The sequence below is a fragment of the Lathamus discolor genome, chromosome 16 (genome assembly GCF_037157495.1).
Source record: "Lathamus discolor isolate bLatDis1 chromosome 16, bLatDis1.hap1, whole genome shotgun sequence".
NCBI lineage: Eukaryota > Metazoa > Chordata > Aves > Psittaciformes > Psittacidae > Lathamus > Lathamus discolor.
In genome coordinates, this window is record NC_088899.1 from 5,999,018 (window position 1) to 6,025,653 (window position 26,636).

Below are 26,636 nucleotides of genomic sequence, written 5' to 3' on the forward strand. Positions count from 1 at the left end.
TACCAGTGCCTGTGTTAGTCTGTGTGGCTTTTCCAGCTAAAGAGGCCAGAACTCCAAATCCTCTTCAGCTGTCTGACACTGAAGTGTCCCAGTGCCATGGGTCTGTGGGAGCCGGGGTTGTGTGCAATCCTCTCATTCCCATATATTGAGCTTTGCAGGGTTTAGGCTCCAGCAGATCCGTTTCTCTCTGCCCATGGCCACCTCCTTGCTCACATCTCTGTACAGCATCACTTCCTGCTCTTTGGTTGTTGCCCCTTCACGGACTCAGGACCTGCTTTGTGTTACGGAGGTGTCAGCTCCACCTGCTTCACTTGGACTCAGCACTTGGGAGCTGCTGGAGCTGTGCAGTGGCTTGGCTGATGCACATTGGGACTTCCCTTGTGCTGGGGCTGCTCCTGGTGGGGCCTGGCCGCTGCCTTTTCCCTTCTGTGAGCTTGGGTCTCGTAAAGGGGGACCTGGCTCTTCCCAGTGCTCAGGATGCTGCGTAGCCCTGCAGCCGCTGCTGAGCTGCAGCAGGAGCCGTGGCTCCCCGGGCTGCGATGGGTCAGACAAAGCCACTGGGCTTTGTTGGCTTGGTCCTTGCTGCCGCAGCCGGGGAATGGCCCTGGGTGTTTTATTCCCTCCATAAATGATGTCTCTCTGGAAGGAGCTGGGGGGGCAGTGCTCAGTGAGCCTCTGGCATCTCCATGTCTGCCATTAACCCCCCTGTGCGAGCACATTTGCCTGACCCCGGTCCCTGCCCTTGGGTACCCTGCTGAGATGCTCTCCTCCCACAGGAGCCCACAGCAGCCTCTGCTGCGGCTCTTCCACTGGTGGCTGCTCCAGAGCCTTGGGGGATGCTCGCTGGCAGCAGCGGACCAGGGCTGGTCACAACAGGCAGGATGAAACAACCCCTGAGGCTGCCGATGGTCACTGTCCCCGGCTACCACCCCTCCAGGCAGAGCTGTGATGTTCTGTGCCTTGAAGCTGCCCCTGTGTTAGGGGGGCATCCCCCAGCCTGGGTGTGCTCCCGTTACGTTCTGAATGGCTGAAATAAACCTGAATGCCCTTTTATTCCCCTGCCCTTCAGCCGAAGGGTAGTTGGCCTTCGCTCCACGGATGTACTAGAGGATTCTAGGCTTCCCCTTTGCTGTTGGGATCTTACTGGAATTACATTGCTGTTAAGCCCCGAGCGATGGAAGGGAGGGAAGCAGAAGCCCTCTCTGCTAAAAACCCCTTCCTAATGCGTTATACGAGGGAGCAGCTTGATTCATGTGATTGAAACCTCTAATTGTGACGCACACCTCCAGTACCGTTCCCTTCTCTTCCGTAATCATCTCCATGAGCACAGAAGGAGCTGGAGGGAGGGGAGCGGTGTCTTGGCCTTCGCCTGTGCTGCGCCTGCGGGTAGCTGGGAAGGAGAATCCTGCTGGAAAGCTGCGGGAGAGGCAGCCCTGGCTCCGCTGTCCCTCACGATGCTTCCTTCACCCTGCCCCAGGGCCCGGCGCGGAAGCAAAGGGAGCGCGGTGCTGGTCCTGCTGCGGCTCCGGGAATGGAACCAGCGCCAAGCAGGCTCCTGCAGGGAGCACAGCGGGAGCAGGGGCTGCCCTCAGGGCTGCTCTCTGCTCTCCAATGGGGCTTCAAGGGCTTTCAATGGCCACTCCTAAGGGTGGATGGCGCTGCCCTCACATGAGCTTTGCTCATGGCCTTGTGATGGATGGGATTGGGTGCGTCAAAGACAGGCACCCGGGTGCTCTGGGGAGCGCGTGGATGCTTCGGTGGCTCTGGCATGTGATGGGATGCTCGGTACCTGGTGCTGTTTGTATCCCAAGGGGTCAAGTTCTTTCCCCATCTTGGGCACCCCGGGGGATGCTGCTCCCTCCTGACTGAAACCCGGGTTCTTTATTTCCCTTTAAAAGCAGGGCAGGGATGAGCAGAGGCATTTCTGTGCTTCCTGCTTGGAGCTCACTGCTCGGAACAGGCCTGTAACGCACGGAGCTGCTGCTGTGCGCCTCAGCCTCCCTTCTCCCTCAGCCTCCTCAACCAGCTTTGCACGTCCGTGCTCCTCGTGCCTTGTGTTCTCCCGCTGGCAGCAGGAGACGCCTGTTTGCACCAGCCCGGCACTATGGATGCATCCCTCATCAAACCCCGGTGGTGAAGGAGCGGCAGAGGTTGTGCGGAGAACTTCTGCTCGGGTCCCATCCTCCAGCCCTGTTGTCTCCATCTCTTCCCACTGCACGGAGTGGCTCCTGCTTGTACAAGCTGGTGCCGTTTCTTCCCTGACAGTGTTTTGGGAGCTGGTGGGATTGGTTCCAGCCAAATAACCCCATTGTTGGAGCTTCACAGCCTCGTGCTCTGCTTCGTGGCGCAGGGAATGTTGGTAACAAGGGGTAGCTGATGCGCTCTGCACCTCTACAGCCTGGAACTACCGTAGGTGTCAGGCTTCAAAGCGCTGCTTCAATCAGGGGTGACAGGGAACGAAGTTCTCCATCCATTCTCTCCCTGCTTGTGCATCCCTCCTCCTTCCTCCGCATCCTGTGCCACGCTGGGCTGATGAAGCCCGCCCTGAATCCTTGCCCCTCTCGCTGGGGGGGTTCATGCCCTGCTGAGTGGCTGTGCCAGGCACCGCCAGTGCCGCTGCCCATGGAATGCAGCAGGGAAGAACCCGGCGCTGCTCCGGCCTCAGCACCGGTTTCAGCGCGGGGCCCTGCCTCCCCTGCCAGCCTCCTCAGTGCATTCGCTTTGCTGTCAGCCCACGGCATCGAGGATGTCCCTGTGGAGGTGGCACCCAGCGAGCTCCACGCAGGGATGCAGAGGAGCAAGCCTAGGCTGAAGCTCTCTCCATGGCAGCCGCTGAGCTACGAGCTGATAGCACTTTACTGGAACAGTGATTTCTATGGGAGAGCAAATCCGAGGGCAGAGGGATGAGGAAGTGCCCCTCGCCCCCATCCCTGCACTGCCAGCGTGCTCTGGGCTCCAGCGCTGCAGCTGGGAGGCAGGTTTACAGCGGGGACATTTATCCATCCTCCCGTGCCATCGCTGAGCTATTTACTTCTGGCTGGGAGGGAGGTTCCGCTGCGCACTGTCAGCCCGTGTTTGTGTTTTGGATGGAGAAGAACCACTCAGATGCTTTTATGACCCTCTCTCTGTGCCTGCTCCCGTTGTATTGCTATGTTATTATTCTCCCCATGTGGTTTTTTATGTTAAAAGTGGCAAATTTGGTGACTTTGTGCACTCTGTAACAGCCCCTGCCCTTGCTGCACCAGGAGGCTCTTTGCTGACGGATGGAAGCCCATCTACTGCTGGCACCCGGATGCGAGCGATGGGGCTCTGCTGGAGGGATCCCAACAAGAACATGGCAGAGATTCCATGTCCTGGGGGTGCTCATCCCCGTGTTCCCCCGAGCAGCCTGCCAGCTCCGTGCGTCCTCTGCCCGGGGACGCCCCTTCCCACCCTGCTTCTCCTGCGGCCTCCGGGCCTCTCCTGATGGGCATCCCTGAGCCAGTGCTCTGCTGGAGCTCTGGATTCACTCGGGCATTGGGATAAGGCAACGTTTGCCCGCCTGAGCTGCGGCAGAAGAGGACCCAAAGGACTTCACTCAACCGGATGCTCAGGAGGTGCCACCATCGCCTCTTCCTACCAAGCTCCAGCAGCAGAGGTTGGGTGCGTGGTGAAGGGTCGGTAGGGTCAGATCTTGCTTTGAATGACCTGGGACAGCCGGGCTGCTTTTCCTTCTCTTTCCCCTCATTCCTCGAGGCAGCTCAGCCTTCCCCAGTCTCGGCGATCCCTCCTGATAAATGACATCTCCCGCGATGAAGCTCCTGCAGCATCACCGGCCTGTGAGACGTTGTCAGCTTTGTAAGGGGAGCAGCACGTGGGTGGCTCAGAGTCCCCAGGCTGCCTCTGCCCCCCTCTCATTGTCCGACCTGAGCGGATCAGATCGTCTCTTGCTGGCCATGTCTCGCCCCCAGCCACAATCTGAGATGCCATCTCTGCCGCTGTCAATGAGTTCCATCACAACAGCTCCCTGCCTGGGTGCTTTCATCACCCTGCTGCTGCTGTGGGGTTTATGCTTGTTCGGGGGGTGCTTTGCTTGGGTTTGGGGTGGTTGTTGCTGCTCTGCTTTCATGTAGCATCTCCACAAGTGGAACGAGTCGTCCGTCAGCATCTTTGTGCGTAAGGACTGAAGCTCACCTCGGTGTCAGACTTGATCCGTTTGTGCACGTGAGGTCCCCTTCCAGGGGAGGAAGGAGCAGGATGAAGGATGCTAAAGGACGGCTTCCTGGTGGCAGATTTTGGTACTGATAGAACGGGAAATGAGCCCAACCCCTCGCAGGTTTCCTGCACCTTTCTTCCATGCTTGCCCTTGCGCGCAACAGGCAGGAGGAGCCACGCTCCTCTGGAGGCAGCCTGCACCCAGAACTGCTTTTAACAGCAAAACCTTCCTTTTAGATCCGTTCCGGACCTCGGAGCTCCCCGGTGCTCCCAGTGAGGTGAAAACCTGCGGCAGCGTCCCGGAACGTCACGTACGTAACCTGGGAGCCCGCACACCGCGCACGCCTGGGCACAGCTTCTCCCTGCACCAGCCCAGCCCTGCTGGGGCCTCCTCCTCTCCTGCCCCCCTGCCCCAAAGCCCCGCAGTGCCCCGAGCACCCCCCCCCCCCCCCAGGAGCCTCCATTCCCCCCCCAAAGGGCTGGAAAAAACCACTCAGATGCAAAACATGCAAAAAACGATTTTACTGACAAACAGCGAAGGACGGGGCTGAAGGTTCCGGCGCTGAACGGTTCCTCTATGGCACAACCCGACGGGAAGGGAAGGAACGGCTCCAACACGCTCGCCCGTTGACCCAAGGGAAATCACAGTGTGCTTTTCCTATTGCCTCCTGCCACCCCGAGCTCTCCGCTGCTCCCCTTCGCCTCGGCACAGCACTCACCCCCTCCCCAGCACAGGCTGCTGCGGGTGACCCTTGCCTGGGCAAGTGTATTGAGTAAGAGAAATTGGCCATTATTGCTTTTCAATCACAGCAAAGGTCATGCTGTGATTAGACTTGGAGCAGAGCATCATCTCCCGTCTCTGTTAGGACCAGCGTGCGTTGTAGCTCTTCCTGTCTGATGCATGCAAACCTGGTCTGAGCGCAGAGCAAAGTAAAGAAGGATCAAGGAAAACAGCATTCCCGAGTCCCGTCCTTGTATTCCCGCTGCAGAGCACTATTGACGCCTATTCCTGATCTACGTGCTCTGCCCTGCAAGGGTTCCCACTGCCTTGGTCACTGTGAGCTGCGGGTGCTCAGTGCCTCGCAGCCATCCCTCCAGTGCCCCCCTCCATGGAAGTCCTGGGGCTCAGCTTGGAGAGGGGATGGAAACTGGCAACCCCGCTGGGAAAGACATGGGTGAAATGAAGGGGAGGCTCTAAAGAGGAGGAATGGGCCCCATGCAGCGAACACGTGAGGACACACATGGATCTGGACACACGGACACACACACCGGAGTGGGACTGGGAGGAAAGGAGGTGGCAGGAACACAAAGAGGCTGGTGTGGAATGGGTTTAGCTCCATGATGCCCTCAGGGGTCGCACCAAGGGGTAAAGGCGTCATTCAGCAGTGCTGGTAAAAAGGATCTACAGCTTGATAGGATGGGCTTCCCTTCCCACACCTCTCCTATGCAGCTCATCCCATCCGGGGTGCAGGCAGCCGAACCTGGGCTCCTCACACCGAACATGCAGGAGAACATTCCCAGTGCCAATCCCAGCTCTGGATGCGGCTCTGAGCTCCATCTCTGCTCTAAAAATAGCCCCTCCTGAGGCGGCACAAACCCCCCCCCACTACCCGAGGCTGCAGAAGCCTCCCTCAAAGCATCTGGTTGGATGAGTGCTGAGACGTGGCGCACGCTTCCCACTCCTTTGTCCCTATGGAGCTGCCTTTGCAGACACAGCTGCCAGCTGGATGCTTTGCATCCCTGCGCTGTCTCTTGCCCAGGTTCTGACCATGCGCTTGCCTAGCCCTGACCTTGTTGTGTCAACTCCCTGATGCCAAAGTCACGTCCTCCCAGCTGAACCCTGCTTGTCTGGGGTTGTTGCTGGGGTCGGGGGTTGTTGTCGTTTCAGTCGATGTTCTCTTCGAGCGAGTGTGAAGACTGGATCAGAGGCAGGAGGACAACAAACGAGTCAACACTAGAACATCTCAGACAATTAAACAAGGAGAGAACACCCCCACGACCAGACAGAAGCAAGACGAACACATGCACAGGAGAAGACGGCAGACTACAGACAACCGCACTGCGAGCGACAGGAGCAGCCTCACCTGGACAGAGGCACAAGAGGCCACACGTCAGAGAGGGCTGGGGAGGCTCACACCTCGAGCAGGACGGGGTTAGGGGCAGCAGTGCCGATGTGAAGCAGAGAGCAGGATGCAGTGCTGGTACTGGGGCTCTGCCGTACCCAACACGACTGCTCCATGGGCTTTGCTCCCCAAGGAGAAGGCATTGGCAGACACTTGGCTGTTGGGAACAACAGTCTCCTGCACACCACCACGGGTGGACCTGGGCTGCCCCTGTGCAGGGAGAGCTCATAGAATCACTGGTTTGGGTTAAAAAGACCTTAAAGCTCATCCAACCCCAACACCTTCCACTAGAGCAGGTTGCTCCAAGCCCCGTCCAACCTGGCCTTGAACACTGCAGCCTTACTTGGTGTATAAGGTTACCCCATCCCAGCAACAGGCATATTCTGATCTCTGTGATGAGGCTCACATCTACAGCAGGGTCCTAGGCTCAGAGGAAAGGGCACCTCACACCAGGAATCTGACCTTGGGTCTCTATTGGGCTGTTTGACAGCCTCCCCGCACAGAAGATGCACCAGATCTTCTGGGTCAGGAATAGGACCTGACCTTACTGCACAGGAAGGAACTTCCCCCTTATTTATTAAGGATGAGACTCAAAGCCCTATTCAGTTCTCCAGGATTAATCCCATTGGTTTAGTGTGTGCTGGGACAGCCTTGCCCTATGAGGATATTTCTGGTTCCTTTGACTGTAGAACCAGTGAATTACTCCCGGTAAATCCAATCGCACCGAGAGGATGTTTCGGTTGATTTTTTGACTGCGTGCAACCAAGAGAGAGGGTAACAGCTGCAGGCAGAGCAGGTTAAATCCAATCTGTTCTGAAACAATGGGAATATCGCGTCAGATGTTCTTCCCGCTATTCCAGAGCCTCCCGTTCTTCTGCAGTGCTGGTGTGGATCAGACCTAACCATGGAAATCTCGTATTTAAGGGTAACTCAGCTAAGGCCAGTTGCTAGAGCAGGGCAGAGCAATCCAACAATAGGAGGCCACTGACAGATTCAAGGAATCCATAGAAGAAAACAGCAGTTTCTGGTAGTATTCATCATCCTTTTGTTCTGAATGTTTTCCCCATTTAAACACAAGCCCACTCAATACAGAACGATGAATGAAGGAGAAATGGTTGGGATTCAGGGCTACCACCTTCAATATTTGGGGCTAGCATCCCCCTCCCTTATTCCTCTCAATGAAATCCCTCTCTTCCCACTGCAGTCAGCAGGGATACTGCTGTCTGCTGCCCAGCCCGTGCCAAAGCAATGCAGGCTGGGGGCATTGCTTCCGTCCCCCAGCAGAACAGGACCGCTGCAGGAATCCGATACCACCACACTGTCTTGGTGCACACGGGCTTTAGCAACACATTCAGGCAACTCCTACTGCAAGTGAAGGAGGTCTCCAGATGTTGAGGTTGGTTTCAGACACTTGAGAGCTACCTTGAAACCCACACCTAAGCTGTGACCAGGGGAAGCAAAGGCAAAACCATGTTAGAGCATCCTCGCACTTTGATTCCACCCATAATGGGGATGTTGGGCTCTGTGGATGGGTTTAGCTCCAGGCCCACATCTCTCTCTGTTCCTCAAGCCAAGCCCAGCCTGGTGCTGAGGTTATTTCAGCTCGGAGCAGTAACACAAGAAGAAGGGGGCTGTTCATGTGCGGGAAGAGTGAAGACTGGTAACAGGACCCTCTCTATCCTCATTCCTAGGGTGGTATGAACCAGGGCCTCGGGCTCACCCTCTAAGCAGAGGGGAGAGCAGCTCCTTTCCTCCAGGCAAGGGGTGGCTGGTGGTTTAAAGAGCAGAGGGGTACGGTCAGGGTGTGAGTCAGATCTAACATTGTTCAACTCAATACACTTCTCCCCCCGTATCAGGAGCATCTCCTCTGCAGCACTGGTTAAGAACAGCACTGGCATCAGCCAGGTACCACCAGTATAAAAGTGGTGGAGACCAGCCAGCACCAGCCCCATTAGACAGACTGATCCCTTATAGTGCTGTTCCCCTGGTACTGAGATGTCTTGGATTGCTTAAGGCAGGTTTCAGTGTACGGCAATGCAAACAACAGATCAGTTATATATTCCCAGGACTTCCTCCCCCCCCTACAGCAACTCCCCAGACCAGGAACCAAAGCGACAGGGACACTGTGCCTCCACAACCAGCAGGCAGCAGTCCCCTTCCAAACCCGGGCCCAGCCAAGCCATTCTAGCAAGGGAAGGAACAGAGCAGAGCAAAACCAAGCTGAAGGACCAAAGGAACGGGGGGACTCGAACTCCTGGATGAGAAACTCTGCATCTTCTTCATGTTGTCCCAGCTCCATACCCTCAGCCAACATTCCTTGTCGGGTAGCTGGATGTGCAGGGCAGCCGTGAATGGCAGGAAAGGGGGGCTGAAAGTATAATGCAAATCTCTTTTCTCTTTTGTGTCTGTTTGCTTTTTACATATATACACAAGTCTGACAATAAAACGTGGAACACAGTGCAATGTCTTGGCTGCGTAGCATCCGGGACCGGCTCAGTTGTGCATCCTGGTGTGCCACAGGGACACACGGGCTGGATGAGTCAAACCGTGTTCTCAGCTGGCTTCCACAGCCGAGCAAACCTGTAGCTGTTCCCCTGCAAAAAGAGCAAAGTCCTCTTCAAAAGCTCACTGCAGTCTCTGGAGGGGAAGGCATTCCTCAGAGGTGCCGTGGGCTGGGGTGCCCGTTGTGGTACAGCTTCTGTTTGATGTGCACCATGTTCCCGGTCGCCTCCTCGTACTGCCTGTGGTGACGTTTCCTGAACTCCTTTAAGTTACAAAATTTGGGAATCCAAGACCAGGAATTGTCTGGAAGGCAGAAAGAAGGGAGGTGAGGGATGACGGGAATGGCAAGGTCCTTTTCTCCAGCCAGGCTTCATGCCTTGGCTGGAGCCCTGAACATGATCACATCCACACCTCAGACATGACCCTGAGCAGGCAGAGCACGCCACGGCTGTGCCCGCTGTAGGAGCAGCTTGTTTCAAGGGCCCCATCAGGACAGGGAGGGTGGGAGTTAGAAGAGGTGAACCCCAGCTTCCTGCTCTTGGTAGGAACCAACCCCTTGCATTGAGCCCTGTTCTCCAGCCCTCTTCGTGCCTCACTCGCACTCTGCGCGCCAGGCTGACAGCAAGAACGAGCTTCAGCAGAGGCAGGAACCTCACAGTGATCGCTGCTCACCGCTGTAGCTGGCAGGGAGCACACACATCAGCATCCCTGTTCCACCCCAGCTCTTTGCTTCTGGCCTCTGAAACATGGGCCGATTTCACCCAACAGCAGCACAAACCCCCTGTCCCAGGGCCTGTGTCAGCTCTCAGCCTACAAACCCTTCCCTATAGCAATGTTTCAGCTGCCATTCAGTGCCATGAGAGCTTTGGGTCATTCCACCCAGGAATACACCCACAAAGGAGAATTTGCAAGTCCCAAAGAGCAAAAGATTGTGTAAAGCTGAACTATTTCAACTAGCAAGAGGTGGTATGTGCCTGCTCGGACCAGCGCTGCAGTTACTGGGAGGTACAACCTGACACCCAAGTTTCTATGGAATATTTTCTATTTTAAGCCATCTCTTCCATCAGGAAGGAGCTATAAGTTATTTGAACACACCAAAATTTAAGCTGATGAGGCCACAATGTGACTTTGAGTCATTGCTAAGTGCTACTCACATCTTTCAGGGAGGGCTCTCCATCCTGTACCAGCACTGTGCTCTGTGCTCCCCCTACCCCAAGCTCTCACAGTCACAAGCATCCTTTAAAGGGAAATCTTGGCTTAGGTACTTGTGCAACAAAGAAGTAGTTATCCTTCCTGCTTATTGCCTTTAAAATGGCTGGATTTATGTAGTTGATCTGAATGAATAGGCAACGCCTAAATGCTTCAATGTTCATTATTTATCTTGAAATTCCCCAGTGGTTTTTCAGCCTGTCTTTAGTGAAATGCACCTTAAAAACCCTTTACTGGGAAAAACCATCATGTCCCACTGGAAACCTCACCATCAGATCAGATGAGGAGGGCTTCCTGGGTCTCCTCTGCCACATATTTGATTGTGAGGACACAGGGTTGTCAACAGAGGCGGGGACAGTGCAAGCACACAGCTGGGGAACAACCAACGTGGTTTAAGCAGACTGGGCCCATGTGGCTGGTGCAACACCCCTAAAACAGCACTCAGAGGCAATGTCTCAGGGCAGAAGGGGTGTCAGCCTTCTGCATCATGGCAGGGGCACTGCCAACGGGGTTGTTAAGGGAGGAAAGAGCTGGGTGCAAAGTGAAACCGCATTCTCTTTGTGTAAAGCTGTATCTGCGCGGCATACTGGGCAACCTCTTCTTAAACCCTTAAACCCTGCACGCACAGGGAGAAAGCAAGAAAGATCATTCACCTTAAGCACTAAATTACTAGCGTTACCATTAATTATTAAAACTAAAAGTCTATGCAGTATCCATTCACAAGAAGGCAGGTTAGAGGGTGATAGCACGGATGGAGCCATAAGGAAAGGCATTTAGTGTCTTTAGGAGCAGCATCACTGCGCTCACTGTAGCATCTCACCCAAGGCCCTACTGACTTCACGAGGGGGATGAGGTCACAGCCATGGGTGGTCTGGTGACAACCGGGTATCACGGCCTCAAGATTGGCTCCGACACCTTTGATCTCACTGGAAACCCTGGCAATGGGCCTTCTGCTTGGGCAACAACAGCAGCACAGCCTCAAGAGAGCTCTGCCTCAGGAGCTGCTCAAGCTGCTGGGGATTTGGGAAGACTAATGAGGAATTCATAGCGTTTTGAGCTGGGGTTTTAGAAAGAGACTGTCCCCTTCCATAAAGAGAATTTCCTACAGACACATCTTTCTCTTGCTCACTCTCCTTTTCCTCTCAGTTGTACTTTGACAGACACCATCAGTCAGTCAGAAGCTGAGATTTGTAGGTACGCTCGTATGGAATCACAAGAAATTTGCTATTTTAATAGTTTTTCTGTCTTTTTTCCCCCTGTAACAATTGAAGTCCCTGGGATGTTGATGCTGCGGGTGCAGAGAGGGCCTCTGAAGGAGCATCTGTTGGTTATTCCCAGGATGTTAGCTCAACTAACTGGTCCAAAGGCTAACCAGTACAGCTAACGCTGTATGTTAGTACAGTAACACAGAGGCTGATGTCACTACTTAAAAGAAGATGTATCTGGAACAGCAATGAGGATGGGAAAACCACAGCTGATGTGTTCCTGCCACAACACAGCAGTGTCTGTCATTGCCAGCACATTGTTCCCAGTTTATACAAACAACCAGAGACTGCACTCCATAAGGATGTGCCTGGCTGCAAATCATATGCATGGAAAAATCCACACTTCAGGGAAGTTTTGTCTGGCCTGAAACTACCCTGCCCACATGTGCAGACACACACAGCCACCATCTGCCAACCGGCTGATGTTGGTTTCCATCAAACCCCCTTTGCACCAACACAAACTTCACACTTCCCAAAGCGAGGATCTGGCTATATCCATGGAAATATTCCCGCTTGGATAAAGAGGGCTGGGTTGTGGCTGCCCAGGAAAATCCCCATGGAACAAGACGACCTCCTCCCTTCCCACCAGCCTCAGAGGACAGGGCAAGGGACCGAGGGAGGAGAAGGGAGCCCACACGGATGCACTTACCATACCGTCGGCTGGTTCTCCAGGCTCGCACTGCGTAATGGAGAACCCCATCCATCCACACCAGAAACCAGCTTATACAAAAGCCCAGCAAAAGTCCCAGCATCAGATCAATCTCTTGCTTGGTTACATTGTCAGTCACAAAGTAATTCTCCGAGGAGTCCACCACTGACTGATCCCCGTCGTATGGGATAACATAATGGACATGATGCCTGTTGCGGGGAACAGAAAGAGGGAAAAGCATCAGTGGAGAAGAGCGGAGTTTGTCCATCCAGCAGCTGGGGCTGCTTTAACACCATTCCGTCGAGTTCCTACCAGCATCCCTGCGAGCAGAAGGGCTTTTTTGTGCTTAAATCAGCCGAGGAATTGGCAAAGAGTGAGGCAGAGAAGTACAGAAACCTGAAATCACGGCTGGGACTCGTGCCGCATTCCGGACACATCCCTGTGCCTAAGCCCATCATCTGTGAAATGGGAAATAATATTAAGGGCAGCGTGAGGCTGGAGCTGTCACTCCGCAGAGATGTAAAGGGCACAAATGCTTTCATGTCCGTAGGCGGAGGTCAGGAACGCTCTGCTCCCGTGAGCACAGACAGGCTCGAGGGCAGCCGTGCACCAAGTGCCATCGGAACGTGGTGCCTCACAAGAGAGAAGTCCTCTCTGCAGCACTGCCCATGCTGGTGACTTCACGGTGCTGCTCCAGTGGGTGCTGCTTTGCTTCGTGTCCCATCCCTCAGGGTAAAACAAGAATCACGTCTTCCACATGTTATTTCACACACTTTTAACTACTGTTTCACATACAAGGATGCTGGAGAGGGATCTTCATCAGGGACTGCAGTGATAGGACGAGGGGTGATGGGTTCAGACTGAAACAGGGGAGCTCTTAGGCAGAAGCTCTTCCCTGTGAGGGTGCTGAGGCGCTGGCACAGGGTGCCCAGAGAAGCTGTGGCTGCCCCATCCCTGGCAGTGCTCAAGGCCAGGTTGGACACAGGGGCTTGGAGCAAGCTGCTCCAGTGGAAGGGGTCCCTGCCCGTGGCAGGGGTTGGAGCTGGGTGATGTCCAGGTCTTCTCCAACCCAAACCAGGCTGGGATTCTACGACTCTATATTAAAGCAGAACATGTCTACAGCCATGGAAGTAGTACCTAAAAGCATGCCTTGAACTCATCCTCAGGGAGCAGATAGCAGAGATGGGATGTGGGTCCCTTACCCTTGTCAAGCAACAGGCAGCTGTTACTGCCTGTAGCAGATAGACAGCAAGAAATCTCAGCACAGGAGCAGCGAGAAGCCTCCCTTGGGTTCATTTGTGCAATGAGGTGATGGAGACCGAGCTTGTGATGATGCTGAACTGCTTGAAAGACCCTGGTTAACTCGGGAAAAGCAGGGAAATGGCAGGGATGGAGTGGGGGAGTTGTAGAGTAGAAAAAGTGAGACAGGTCCGTGTGGGCTGAACATGGGGGATAGGAGGATCCCAGATGACGGGGGATGCATGATGCAAAGCATGATGGAAGCAAGCTGCTCTGGAGCTTCTGCATCTGCTTTAAATGGCTCTTAACCTTCCCTGAGGAGCCATGAGGCTGCCCAGGTTCTGTGCTCAGCCCTTGTACCTCCTCCCACTGCCTGCTTTGGGGACAGCACTGCCGGGGCAGGGGCTGGCTCAAGGACAGGGCACATTGACATGGGCTCCCCCAGCATCGCCCATACCAGCATCACCTACACACACACCTCTCCCACATCCACGGACCCAGCCTTGCTCCCACATGCAGGAGAGGAGGCGATCGCTGGAGGGCTCTGAATATGCATGAGGTGCAGGTTGCTCCATAATCATCCCGAGGAACGTCCAAATATTTACACAAACAAACCTCCCCTCAAAGGAACCTACTGAAAACAGCCCTCATCTCAGCAGTGACTTCATGGAGGCCACCTGCACCAGAGGCACCAGCTCCCAGCAGAGCAGGCCTGGGGGACGACGTGGTGCCATGGAGTGTGGATGGGAACCCATCCCTGCCTGCCTCGTACTGCTCCCCATTGCATTCAGCAAAGGCCCCAGTACAAGGCACCAGATCGAGGCAGTAGCAGGAAGGAGATGCTCTGATGGCATCTCAAAGTGATCTCAGAGGCTTAGGGCAGGCCCTGGTCTTGCTGGTTGGTTTATAACCAGGGATTTCTTAACTTAATTTGGGTAGGGAACAATCTAGAGGCTCTGTGAGGGAGGCTCCCCAAAAGGGAGCACTTATTCATGAATGGGAGGGCTCCCATTAGTTTAATGAACACAGCCAAGCAGCTCCGCGGAAGGGGAGAAGGCAAGCCTCACACATACCTCCCATGTGCCATGCTTCCCATCACCGCCAGGGATAACTGAACTGAATCCTTTTTGCTTCTTGCAGTACAGAAAGAGCCTAAGGGCTGAGTCCACAAACACCTCCAGAAAACAAGACTGAAATGAGCAGGAGCCGGATGCATCTCCTCTGTATCGCTGCATCACAACCCACAGCGCAAGCTAAAGCCTCCCCGGGCAGAGCATCGCTGGGGCTGAGAGAGCAACACTTCCCACACATCCAGGACAGACCCATTCCTAGGAAGTGTGTGAGACCTCCCTCCATATGAGGTGTTGTCATGGAGGGTCTGTACCAGAAGAGAGCCCTGGAGCACAGTTCTCCCATTGCCGAGCCTCCCCCAGTACTGGGGAGCAGGGATGTGCCTGTAGCACTCGTACACGTGCAGACACACACACATGCAAGTGCCATGGGCCATAGCACTCTCCTCACATGCTTCACAAGAGGTTTTTCCTACCACACACCCTGTTTCCTTCACAGCTCTTGTTCTTTGCTTGCAGGGCACTGAGGGAAGGGACACAGTCACCTCTTCCCTGCCTCGTTCCTCTGCCCGGTGCGGGCTGACTCTGCACACTGCAGTGGGATCTCCTCCAGCTCTCCTGGCTTCCTCTGGTCACCACTGGGCTGAATGGCACCTTGAGGGCAGCAGCGAGGGGCTGACGCTTGTTCTGTGTCTGTGGCACCCTTCCCATGCACAGGGAACTGTCCCAGAGGCTGCTGATCTGAGTCCCTGTTTCTGGGCTGTAGCGTCCATACAGTCACAGGATGGTTGAGGTTGGAAAGGATGCCTGGATGTCATCTGGTCCAACCCATGCTCAAGCAGGGCCAGTTGCCCAGGACCACGTTCAGATGCCATTAAACATCACCAAGGAGGGTGACCACAACCTCTCTGCACATCCTGCCCCTGTGCTTAGGCACCCTCACGGTAAAAACATGCTTGACCCTCCCATGTTTCGGTTTGTGCCTCTAGTCCTGACACTGGGCACCGCTGCAAGGAGCCTGCCTCTGCCTTTACACCCTCCCTTCATGCACTTATATACATTAAGATCCCTCCTGAGCCTTCTCTTCTCCAGCCTCCACAGCACAGTGAGTCTGGGTCTGTGGGTCACTTAGATCTAGAGGCTGGAGCGGAATGGGGCAGACAGAAAGACACAGGCTGAGGGTGGGCACACAAAGCGACCATCGGCTTCCAGCATTCCATAAGGAGGAATTCAGTCCTCACAGCACCCCTGTGTCATCCCTGTGCTTGTACAGCCTGAAGTCTTATGGCAGAAAGGAGTCGGCCCTGTTGTATGGCGAGCCACAAAGTCCAAAGGCAATTCATGGAAGGCAAAATTCAACAGAGAGAGGAAACTTTGACCTCTCTGGATGTGGCAACTGAATTTTCCAACACTCAGAAACCAAAGCTGGATCCCAGGTACAAACTTCCCTAAAAGAAAAGCCTCCAGTCACTAAAGCATCCCAGGAAAGCGCTTGAGGCCCTGTCCTGCCACCGTCCAGGCAGCTTTTGGGAGCCCTGCGTGACCAGAGTGTCCTCTGCGGTGGAATGCTGACCCCAGGTTTCCACTGGAAAGGCTTTAGCAAGGCTCAGGGAAGCCGGACTTGCTGGTGCAACAGTTTCCTGCTGCAGCTCAAGTCCTTGGGTACGTTACAGGAGCGCTTCGGAGACACGGGCACATCTCAGCACGTTATTAATAGTGCGCAAAGGTCCAGTGTCCCCACTGTGCACCAAGGGAATTGGAAACTGGAACGTGGCCTGGATGGCTCTGGGGGCTGCATCCAGTGGGGGAATGTATCACCTCTATGCTGAGCATAATGGGGGTGCAGCAAGACACCCCCCGGCCCCATGCCAGTGCACTTCCAGGGAGGGCAGACAGCGCTGGAGACCACATCCTGGCAGGACAGCTATAGCAGCTGAAGTACATACGTGTGTACGATGAGATATGTATCACATGATGATGTAAATGTGTTTGCTCTGATATACATCTATCAGAGCAAAGGCTTTTGGCCAAACCTTGTGTTCAGAACGTGGCCACCCAGGGGCTGACACAACCCTGCAGCCGGTGCCTGTTCCACCAACCAAAGGCCTTTGAGAAGACAAAACCCTCCTTCATCCTTGCATTGCCCTTAGCCAGCAGCCAGACCCCGATGTGGGTGTGAGGGCTCTGGGGTTCACAGCACAGAGCTGTCGCAAGGTACATGTGGTCCTCCAAAGGTAAATCCATCCCTGAGCATGTTTCTTTACAAGAACAAGATGTTAACACCTAACCTGAGGGCTAATTCCTGTGCAGTTCAAGCTTGTATGATCCAGGATACAAATTATTCCTACCAGGTTAATGGTGTGCCACCCCCCCTTCACAAGCTGTGGGCTTTGAGCCATACTTGACAGTGATGCCCACCCTTGGTGTGGTGGAGCTGATGTAATTGTAGGGAAGTAAATGTAACCCCTCTCCAGGCCAGAAACAGCCTCGAAAGCAGGAGTGGGTGATGGCCCGAAGCAAGGCAGAGGATGGATTTTCTGGTCCAGGCCCAGCACCAGCCTCAGGTGAGAAGCTGAAGCTGCAGGACAAAGGCAGCACAGTGATGTCTGCGCACGTGTGCTTGAGCTGCAGCATCCCGGTCCCCTTTCCCGGTCTATGTGACGAAGAGGGGAGACCTCTGTGCCAAGAGGAGCAGAGCCTTGGGAAGTTTCCCTACGGAGCTGCCCCAAGCGCTATTGTCCCTTCCAGTGACCTTGTGTGCGCGCTGGCTGCTGCAGCCAAGGCACAGCACTGAGCCTGCAAACCAAGCGCCGCTGAGCGGTCGCGGGAGATGCAAAGAGCCCAGCGCTGCCTCCGCACCTTCCGCTGCTGCCCTGCCCTGGGGATGCCACCCGCTGCTGCCCGGGCTCCCTCCCGGGCTGGTGGCACAGCTGCCAGGCTCACGCTGCAGTTGTCACAGCCTGGAGTGACCGGTTCCCCACCTCCATCTGCAGCGGGGTTCGGGGCAATGTGGGTTATCCTGCCCTGCTGCCAGCCCCCGGGCACGGCCGGCCCCCCGGCGGGTGCTGCACAGGGCTGCAAGCGGAGCTAGAGGGAGGCAAAGAGCCCTCCTTGCTCTGCATCCCTGTCTGACCTTGCAGCCTCTTCCAAACGTGCCAAGCAGCCTCTCGCAGGCTTTGCCGGCAGAGCCAGCCTGCAGACCGGTGCGGATGGCACCATGGCACAAGTGACAACACCTACCCCGGGCCCTTGGCACTGGAGCAGCTATTAGAAGGCTAAGAAAGGCCTGGAGGTCTCCAGCATTAGGCAGTGAGCGCTCCCAGCACATCCACAGTGGATCTGGGGACAAAGGTTTAATGACTTGTTCAGAGTGGTTGGGGAAGGAGGAAACAGGGCAAAACTGTACTCCGCATACCCCCAGCAGCAGTGCTGCTAGCCCAGGACAGGGCCCAACGAGCAGCATTATCCAAACCCATGCTGCCACCAGAAAACACAGCTCCAGCACCCCCAGCCATCCTCCCTGGTCACTGGTGCTGCCAGTGACCCAGCATCAGGGCAGAGCCCCAGGGAGCAGCCACTTCACACATCAACACTGTGCTCAGCCAAACTGCACTGCAGGGTCTCCATGTGCACCAGTTGCTCTGGAGAGGTCCGGCATAGCCTTGTCCTGAGATATTCCCTCCTGGAGCAGAGCCCAGTGGGAACAGGGCTGAAGTAGCCCTCAGATGGACGGGCCCCAGCTCTGCTGCAGGGTGCTGGCATTAGGCAAGGCTGATACCCCTCTCAGTCCTTCCCAACCCTGCTGACGGGGAGAGACACTGCCTGGGAGGAAAGACTCAGCCAAGGTCACTCAGAAGGTCAGTGGCAAGGAGAATACGTGCCAGAGCTCCTGAGCTCCCTGTCCATTCGCAGACACGGGACTTCCAAGCCCCCCTGGCTGTTTTGGCCGGCCCTTGCTCCATGCAGGTGTCATCTGTTCTCTCCATCTCACCCTGCCTCCACGGACGCCCTTTGGTGTTTTTCCTTTGCATGACATCACCCAGCTCCTGATCTGCTGCCAGCTCTCTGCTTCCAGAGAGGACCCTTTACTGGCTAGGACAGAGACATTCGGACTAGGGCAGTGCTACACCCCTGCAGTGCCCCATAGCCCTGCTCTCTCCTGGGAATAGGTACATCCCCGACCAGAGGGGTGAGCTGCCTGCATGCAAGCAGGCCCCAACACAGTGATTTGGACAGCCTGACTATCTCCACATGCTGAGGACAGAGAGTGCCAAGCTCCCCCAGGGATCTGCTCCAGCAGGCACATTCCTGCACGGCATCAACAGGAGCCAGCAGGAGTGTAAATGAGGCTGTCACCCCTTCTTCCTCCAGCGAGAAGGCAGATGTTAAGAGAGGAACAGTCCCTATCATACCAGCATGTCTGTGCAGGCTCGGTGTCAGCACCAGGTGCCAGGGCCGGCCCTGTCTCTGCTGATGTTCTCTCTCCATGCACCACCACTACACGAGCTCCCCTTCCCACCAGGCAGCTGTGGATGCACTTTGCCTGGCCTCAGGCCTCCTGGCAGCTTTGCCCTCCTTGGCTCCAGTGGGAAAGCCCCGGTCCAGCCTAACAGCAATATCCCCCCCGCATGGAGGAGCACATCTGCTCCCACTCACAGCACAAGGACCATCCGGCTCAGCTCTGGGAGGAGGACCACTCCAGTGGCAATGCTGCCCAGCCCGGGCTCACTCACACTGGAAACAGTGGCTCTGAACAGACCACAGACATGCACCAGCCTTGACCAACTGCTTGCACTGGGCAGAAGGGCAGCTTGGACATGAAACTCCAGCAGCATGACCCCCAGCCAAACAAGGGGTCTGGACCCTGCAGCCACAGGCAGTCACTGAAGCCTTGGCCCAGCACAGCCGCAACTCCCCTCTCCCATCATGGACCTGAAAAGGTCCAGCCTCAAAGAGCTCCAGTGATCCTGACCCACAGGGACGTGCACAGCAAGGGTAGCAGTGTTCAGCATGCAGCAGGACCTGAACGTGGGGATGGGTTTCTTCCCCAAATGTCTTGCCCCAGTGACTCTCCCCAGTCACACACCAAGTGCTCAGGACCATGATAAAAACACACAGTATATTCCCCAGCTGCAGGAAAAGAGGCCCTCTCTGTGAGGCAAGGGTTGGCAGAGGGTGTTTCAGGAAGAGGCAGGAACGATGCCGTAAGCCAGCACTTCCTTCCGCTTGTCCTGGGACCTCCTTGCTAGACCTATGTTGAGGAAAATGGGCACAGACCTCATGGCCCGTGAGGAGCTATTCCAGCCACAGCCTCCATGCAACCTGAAGAGCAATTTGAGGAGCAGCCAGACCACTCTGCCTTGCTGTCCATGCACACAGGTGACTCTAGTGAGCCCAGAGCCAGCAAAACCTGAGCACAGCCTGCGGCACCCCATGGCACAGCTCACACTGCTGCCTGCCAGCTCCCAGCAGAGACCAGCACTGGAGGGACACTCACCATGTCCCAGACACCCCTCCGCGGGGGGGGGGGCAGCAAGTATAGGCAGAAAAACATGAGGAGGGGGAGCTGGAAACAGCCAGGCCCCCATCCCATTGCCAAAGGAATGGAGATGCAGCTACGGATGCACTAAAGGGCACATCTGCCTTTGCCCCCTTCCAGCCATGGGCAGAGCCAGGGCTGCCTGCAGTTTTCTGCGTGGGAAGGGGCACTCCAGAATCAACGAGCAGCAGGAACAGCCAAGAGCTGAAGTCTGGGCTTTTCCCCGGAGCCTTGCAGGGATGAGATGGGACATGATGTCCTGGGAGAGGCAGAGCCCCACATCCCCAGCACGCCTGGCTCCAGCTGGCACTGGAACACACAGGGTCAGCCCTGGCTGTGCACAACCACCACCAGCAAGGCAACAGCTCCCAGCCCCTCACACCAACATGAGCTCAGTGCAGATTCTGATTCCTCCTGCAGAGCACATCCTGCCGTGCCCTGGATGCCCAAGGCCACCCCAGTGTGGCCTGGGATGCTCAGACCATTCCTGGAGAAGGGGTCCACTCTGGTACCCTCAGGACTGATACAACCAGGATAGGAGAGTAGGAAAACCTTTCGGAATGAATTAGAGGGGGTAACTGACACCACAACCTAGCTGAGGGCAGGAGCGAAGAGCAGTCATCGCAGCAGCTCAGCCTATTGCACATCAATCTTCATTTATTCCAATTCTTCTTTCCATTTCTGCACCATTTACTCATTTTCCCCATTCCTCCCTGCAACACACTGAACTGCAGCCAGTTCCCTCCTCCAAGGACTCCCTTTGGTTATTGGCAAATGAAGAGTCCTGTATCAATCCCTGGCACCACTGCTCCCAGATGCATCCTTGCCTAGTGCAAGGCAGCATTGCTTATGGCTCATCTATGTGCACTCAAGAGCTGCACCCAGAGCACTTGGACTGCTGACAAAAAGGCATTCACCAACACCTGCCTTATAAATCAGAGAACTCAAAACACTGGCACTTGGGCAGCAGTCAGAGCTCACAGTGAGGATCTCAGACCAAACCTTAGCACGAGGCCACACAAGCCCCACAGCACAGTGATGCTCTGTGCAAGGGTCTCTCCATCAGAGCATGAATGTGTTGAACTCAATCCTCATGCACAACAAGAGCAAACCCCGGGGCAGAGACTGGCATGCTCTTTCTGTTGGCAAGAGCCATTGCTTCCACACACCTAAAGCGACTGGTAAACTTCTGCTTTGAGCCTTCTCAGCTGGTTTGTCCTTTCTAAGGACCTAACTATGGGGAGAGGGCCGTGGCTAACCCACCTGCTCAACAGCATCTCTACTGACATACAGTGAGAGAGGAGGGTCCCTGTCACCTCCTCAGCGTTGGGCAGAGGGGACACTGCCAACACCACCAGTGAGACCTGACACACCTCAGCCACTCCAGTGTGTAAGTCTATTACAAGGAGCCAATATTCATCACCACTGAACACAGCTTTGACAAGCAAAAAGGAAACTGGTTGAAGAGGCAGACTCTTGAACTAGTGAAAAACATCAAGATGACTCCAAAATGTTCCCTAAAAAAAACCCAATCTCTGACAAAAAAGAAAGTCAAAGATGCTGTGGGTGTTTCTTGCCCAGTCTTCCCCCTTGACCCCAACACAAGGTGCCTGAGGTGCCCAAGGAGCCAGGATTGAGGGCTTGCTCATTAAATCCTTCAGGCCTGGCTGCATCTGGTCTTAGAGGCTTGCACCTTCTTTGCTGCTCTGCCACAGGAACCTGAGGAGGAACCATGGGGAGAACAGTAACAATCACCATCAGTGACTGAATCAGAGCGGAAGGGCAAAGCAGTTTTCCTTCATTAAACCGTATACATCCCAGTTTCAGCTTAGCTTCCACACAGGGACACCAGAGGGATGCGACACCAGGGAGACGGGATACAGCTGGTTCCGGAGGATGCTCAAAGAGGGGTAAAGCTCGGTCTGAATGCTGGATGTGGACGGGGAGGGCTCCCTCAGCACGTCCTTTGGCTGGCACAGCCTCGTGCTGCTTTACTTCCCCACAGAGAAGAAACTCTCCAGCAGCAGCAGGCAGCGAGTACCCAGGCACAGGAGGGGAATGAGGCCTCGAAGGGATCGCTGACAGCAGTCCCATAGCAAAGAGAGACATTCACCCCCCAGCACTCAGCCCCCAGGCTCTAACAGGAGAGCAGCCAAAGCCCGGTTGAGCTCTCCAGCGCTGACAGACGACACAAGAAGTGAACCCTGTTCAGGAAGATGAAGCAGTGCCAAAGAGCCGTGGGGAGAGGTGGGTATTTGTCCAGTCATAAACTCACACACAGCAAAGGCATCACTCCTGGCACAGGATCCACCCCGGCGCTCTGGGCTGACTCAATGCTCCACAAAGCACAGCCCAGCTACCCCTGTCCAGCACCATCACAACTCTCAGCAGGAAAGCCACGGAGAATTAAAAGCTGATCAAAGATTACAAAGCCTCAAAGTGACTCCGTCCTAGACAGCAACGTTCCTTCCTGGACACAGAGCCTCCAAACCCCATGCCATTTAAGCCACCAACTGCAACACCAGGACCACAAACACACCGAGAAGCAACGCAGCCAGTGACGAGAACAGCAGAATCACGAGCGTTTAAATGAAAGTTACTTTCCCAGGGCTCCCAGATGCACATACACAACATGCACACAAAGGAAAATGGACTTCCAGGCCCTCGGAAAACTCTTCTTCCAGAAAAACCACACAGCCCCCCCTCCCTTCATGCAGGAAGGTGAGACACAGCCAGAATGCAAAGATGGTAGCCCAGCCAGCAGCACCCCGTCGCTGGCCACCACCTCGCTGTGCCTTTCCAATGGGATGAGGTGGGAAGGGGCCGGGTGAGAGCTCTAACGCAGGGAACTTACCTTCCACAGTTGCAGTGACAAACTCGGTCTTCCCCTCTCAGATGCGGTAAGATGTAATTGTGAAATCTGTCCAACAACGCATTCATGTCCATCAAGCAAGCTATTGCCTGTAAGAGCCCATAACCAAGGCATCTGGTCAACTCTGGATGATGGAATAAAACATTGACTCGAGTTTGATTGCCAAAGACTGAAGCAGTCATAAAGAAAAATAATCTTTGGTGTTTAATGGGGCACATGCACACGCGCACACACACAGAGGTGCACAGGCTGAGGGACAGTGCGGGGAGGGGAAGAGGAGGAGGGATGGAGGGGAGGGAAATAAGCAAAATCTCTTACCATAACGATAGAGGCGCCCAGGATCATGAAAATCATGGTGTTTGCATTCATGGACATCAATAGGGAATTGCCAGCGGTCGGGTCCGTCCAGCCCGCGGACGGCGAGCGGCGGCCGCGCTATTCCGCAGAGCTCAGCCCGGGGCGCATCGCGCTCAGCGCCCGCACGCTGCGGTGCGGCGGGGGGCCCCCCGCACACACGCGTGTTCCCCGCGCCGGGAATGCCGCGGGCTCCCGCGCCCTGCCCCCTTTATGTTTTTATTTTTCTAGGACAGACGTGATAGATAAAAAATAAAAATAATCATAAAAAAAATACACCCGCCCCCCCCCCCTAAACCCCCCCACTTCTCTTTGGCCCCGGCCTCCCCTCGGCCGAGGGGGGTGCGCCACGTCTCCGGGAGCGGGCAGGCACCGCCACAAGCACAGCCCTTCATGCAGCAACTGGAAAGCGAGCCAGCCAAAAACGGGGAGGAAAGAGGGGAGGGGGGGGAGAGGAAGGCTAGGGGAGGAGGAGGAGGAGGCAGGCTGCAAAAATCACCCAGTCCGGGGGAGCCTCATTGCATCCTCTTCGCCGAAATCAACCCCCCTCCCGATCGGTGCAATGAAAAAAAAATACAATAAATAAATAAATACCTCAAACGTCAAAAAACCGACACCCAAAAATAACCCATCAACACCGCCACCCCCCCCCCCTCCCCTTCCCGGCTCGGGGCTGCGTGTCCCCGCTGCTCGGCTCCGCGCTGGCAGCCCCCGGCCCGTTCCCCCCCGCACCGGGCTCGAGTGGCACCGCACGGGGAGGGGAGGGGGGGGGGGGATGAGCCCCACGGAACCGGCCGCCCCTTCCCCACCCCGGGCATTTACCTACGCGGGGAGGCGAAGCTCCGGGAGCGGCTCATGGCGGGCGGCGGCGCTGCGGACCTGCCCGTGCGGGGCTCCCCCCGCCCCGCACACACTCGCTTTTCCCCAGCGAAGAAACCCCGGCAGCGGCGCTTGGCCGCATTTCGAGTCCCACACGCCATCCTCACCCCGCCCTTCCTCCCGCCCGGGGCCGGCCCCGGGGCACCGCCGGGACCCCCCAACCGGGGGTGCGGGGAAGGGGGACACCGGAGCCCCGATTGTCGCCGCGCTCCCTCCGGCAGCCGCTGCCCGCTCCGAGAGCCGCGGCCCCACCGGGGGAAGCTCCAGCCTTTGCCCCTTCTGCTCATCCCAGGGCCCGAGCACCCGCTTGCCCCAAGGAAGATGCCCAAAGGGGCACATAAGGGAGGCTGCGGGCACCCAGCCCTTCCTTGGCATCAGAGCCAGGAACGACTCCCAGCTCTGCCCACCATCTCCTGGGACATCTCAGCGCCCTACGAATAGCTGGGGTGATGTGGATGCAGGAGACCCACTCACTTTTGGGACTGAACTAAAACTACCCCACACATCATCCTGTCTGTCAAGCCTGAGATCTAAGGTCTGGGCGAACGGCTGTGCTTGAGGTTTTCCAACGGTTTCATTTCACCACTGGGTCAGTCCACCTCAGGCCATGGTTCCAAGCTCAGGGAAAAATCACAGAGCACAGGAGTAACTTTCTGCTTGCTTGTTTGCTGTTTGTTTTAATGCAAACCACATAGCCACCACGTGGGAAATGCGTGGTAGCACAGAGCTTGATGGCTATCGTGTCATGCCTTTATCTCCAAGCCCTCAGCCTTCCTCAAGGTGAGTTTCACCTTGCTAGAACTCAAGCAACATTTATAGTTTGGGCTCCTCAGGGTCATCAGCATGGAGTTTGCTTGCTCTGGGTTTTGCATCCTCACGTATTTGTTTTTCCTTCTGTTCCTCAGGCCACAACCAGCTGCCTTATGTAATGACTTGGGTTATATAAACTCCATTCTTCAAGGAACAGTCATTAACCTACTACCGGGTATTGAAAATACCAAAATACTGTCACACAATTAAAACCACTAAATGGTGTCCTCAAATTAGAGCACAGATTGCAGTGCAGATCTTTTTTTCCTTAAATGAAGCCACGCATATGAAGCGTTTGATAAGCCAAAGAGCAGCAGGGCTGGGAAGGTGCCCATCACCACGATCCTGTCCAACCCCTGAGGGTTCCCTCTTCCCTGAGCTGCTGCCACTTCTCACTGAGCTGGGGGATGGTTCCTACTGTCTGAATGCAGACCTCAGTAATGCAGAGATAATGCAGCTGGTTACTCTGCCAGTGGTAGAAAACACAGGCATTTTTAAAGTAACAGCCAAATGAAGTCACAGGAGAGCGTGGACAATCTGAAGGGAAGCGTCAAGGAATTTTGTGTAACTGAAGTTCATCAGCTGATGCCTCTGCTCTTCCAGCCATTGCCACAAACTAGGCTGGGTCAGCTCTCAGCTGGGCTTGGGGCACCAAGGAAGGGTTTTGTTAGAGGATCATAAATCACAGAATGGTTTGGGTTGAAGGGGCCTTAAAGCTCATCCAGTTCCAACCCCCTGCCACAGGCAGGGACCCCTTCCACTGGAGCAGCTTGCTCCAAGCCCTGTCCAACCTGGCCTTGAGCACTGCCAGGGATGGGGCAGCCACAGCTTCTCTGGGCAACCAGTGCCAGTGTCTCAACCCCTCATAGTAAAGAATTTCTTCCTTATATTTAACTTAAATCTCTGCTGTTTCAGTTTGAACCCATTGCCCCCTGTCCTATCACTACAGTCCCTGATTAAGAGGGATTTCCTGTCTGCCCCTTTAGGTACTTGAAGGCTGCCTTGTTCAGCAGAAACAAACCCACAGCAACACTGAAATCACACAGTGAACTCTGGGCTGCTCACAGCCTAATTAGAGACCCAGGAACAACCTGAGGCTGTGCATGGTGTTCAGCACATCTGAGTGTCTCAGGGAGCTAAGACTGAGAAAAGTTTCTCTAGGAACTTCCACCTAATGCAAAGAGGCAGCAGGGACTGACTGTAGTTCAGCAAAGTGGCATTACACTTGCATGAGCAAAGGCTGTTTTTTTACTGTAGGTAATGCTGTGTAGCAGATGCTTAGACAGTTTTGGGTTCCTACCACAATACTTTACAACACGTTTGTTAAACATGTTCCTAATCCCTTTAATATCACTAGAAGTAACCTGCTCCTTTTGGAAAACAAGCATCCACATCCACACTACCTCTGGCTCCTGCTCAACTTCAAGTCCCATGTTGGCCTGCCACCACCACGCTCATACAGACAAGTCTGTAGTCCACCTGCCTTTTTCCTTTGTTTTAGCCCAAGAATGACCTGGTGCTGTCACCCAGCCTGTAGCATTTGAGGGCAGACAGTAAACATATCCTTCCCTTCTTATAAAATATCTTTTAAGTCCCAGCAATAAGATGATAAAAAAGTTCAGAGACACCTATATGGGAACCATCTCAGGTTTGGTTTTGCACTGTCAGCATGCAGGCCAGGTAGGAATTTATCACCAGCCAAAGTCACAGGAACTGATTCCCTCTATTTTCATTTTTAAGGGAGCATAGACCTCAACCGTAGTTCTGGGGTGCTTACAGGGGTCAGAATTTAGAGTCTGCACAAGAACTAGAGCATTTCTTCCACAAGAACCCATTCAGTTGTCCTATACCCTCCCTACACTCCACTTTTTTATTCCCCTGTTCTTTTCATAGCTCCTGGTACAAACATTTATGTGTGTCCTTAACTGATA

At 55.0% G+C, this 26,636-nt stretch overlaps 1 protein-coding gene across 3 annotated transcripts; it reads right to left on the minus strand.

Moving 5' to 3' along the window:
• Positions 1–6,468: 6,468 nt before the first annotated feature.
• On the minus strand, positions 6,469–23,920 carry TMEM240 (transmembrane protein 240). 3 transcript variants are annotated; one of them, XM_065696649.1, is made up of 5 exons: positions 23,839–23,870; positions 22,981–23,243; positions 22,645–22,751; positions 11,943–12,151; positions 6,469–9,122 (listed from the first exon to the last, which is right to left on the minus strand). In XM_065696649.1, exons 2-5 carry the CDS (start codon positions 23,035–23,037, stop codon positions 8,974–8,976), a joined length of 522 nt encoding a protein of 173 aa, XP_065552721.1. In that variant the 5' UTR covers positions 23,038–23,243; positions 23,839–23,870; the 3' UTR covers positions 6,469–8,973. The 3 variants fall into 3 exon arrangements, with proteins under 3 accessions (XP_065552721.1, XP_065552722.1, XP_065552719.1); XM_065696650.1 differs by lacking the exon at positions 22,981–23,243 and having other exon boundaries at positions 23,839–23,920; XM_065696647.1 differs by lacking the exons at positions 22,981–23,243; positions 23,839–23,870 and having other exon boundaries at positions 22,645–22,880.
• Between the last annotated feature and the right edge of the window lie 2,716 nt (positions 23,921–26,636).

What these genes read in the sequence shown, in the direction of transcription:
- TMEM240 (XM_065696647.1), bottom strand. Translation starts at nt 22,880, where the DNA reads ATGTGCCCCATTAAACACCAAAGATTATTTTTCTTTATGACTGCTTCA. An exon ending in TGTCACTGCAACTGTGGAAG is followed by an intron (nt 12,152 to 22,644) that starts GTAAGTTCCCTG and finishes TCCCCGCAACAG; the next exon opens with GCATCATGTCCATTATGTTA. An exon ending in GAGAACCAGCCGACGGTATG is followed by an intron (nt 9,123 to 11,942) that starts GTAAGTGCATCC and finishes TCTGCCTTCCAG; the next exon opens with ACAATTCCTGGTCTTGGATT.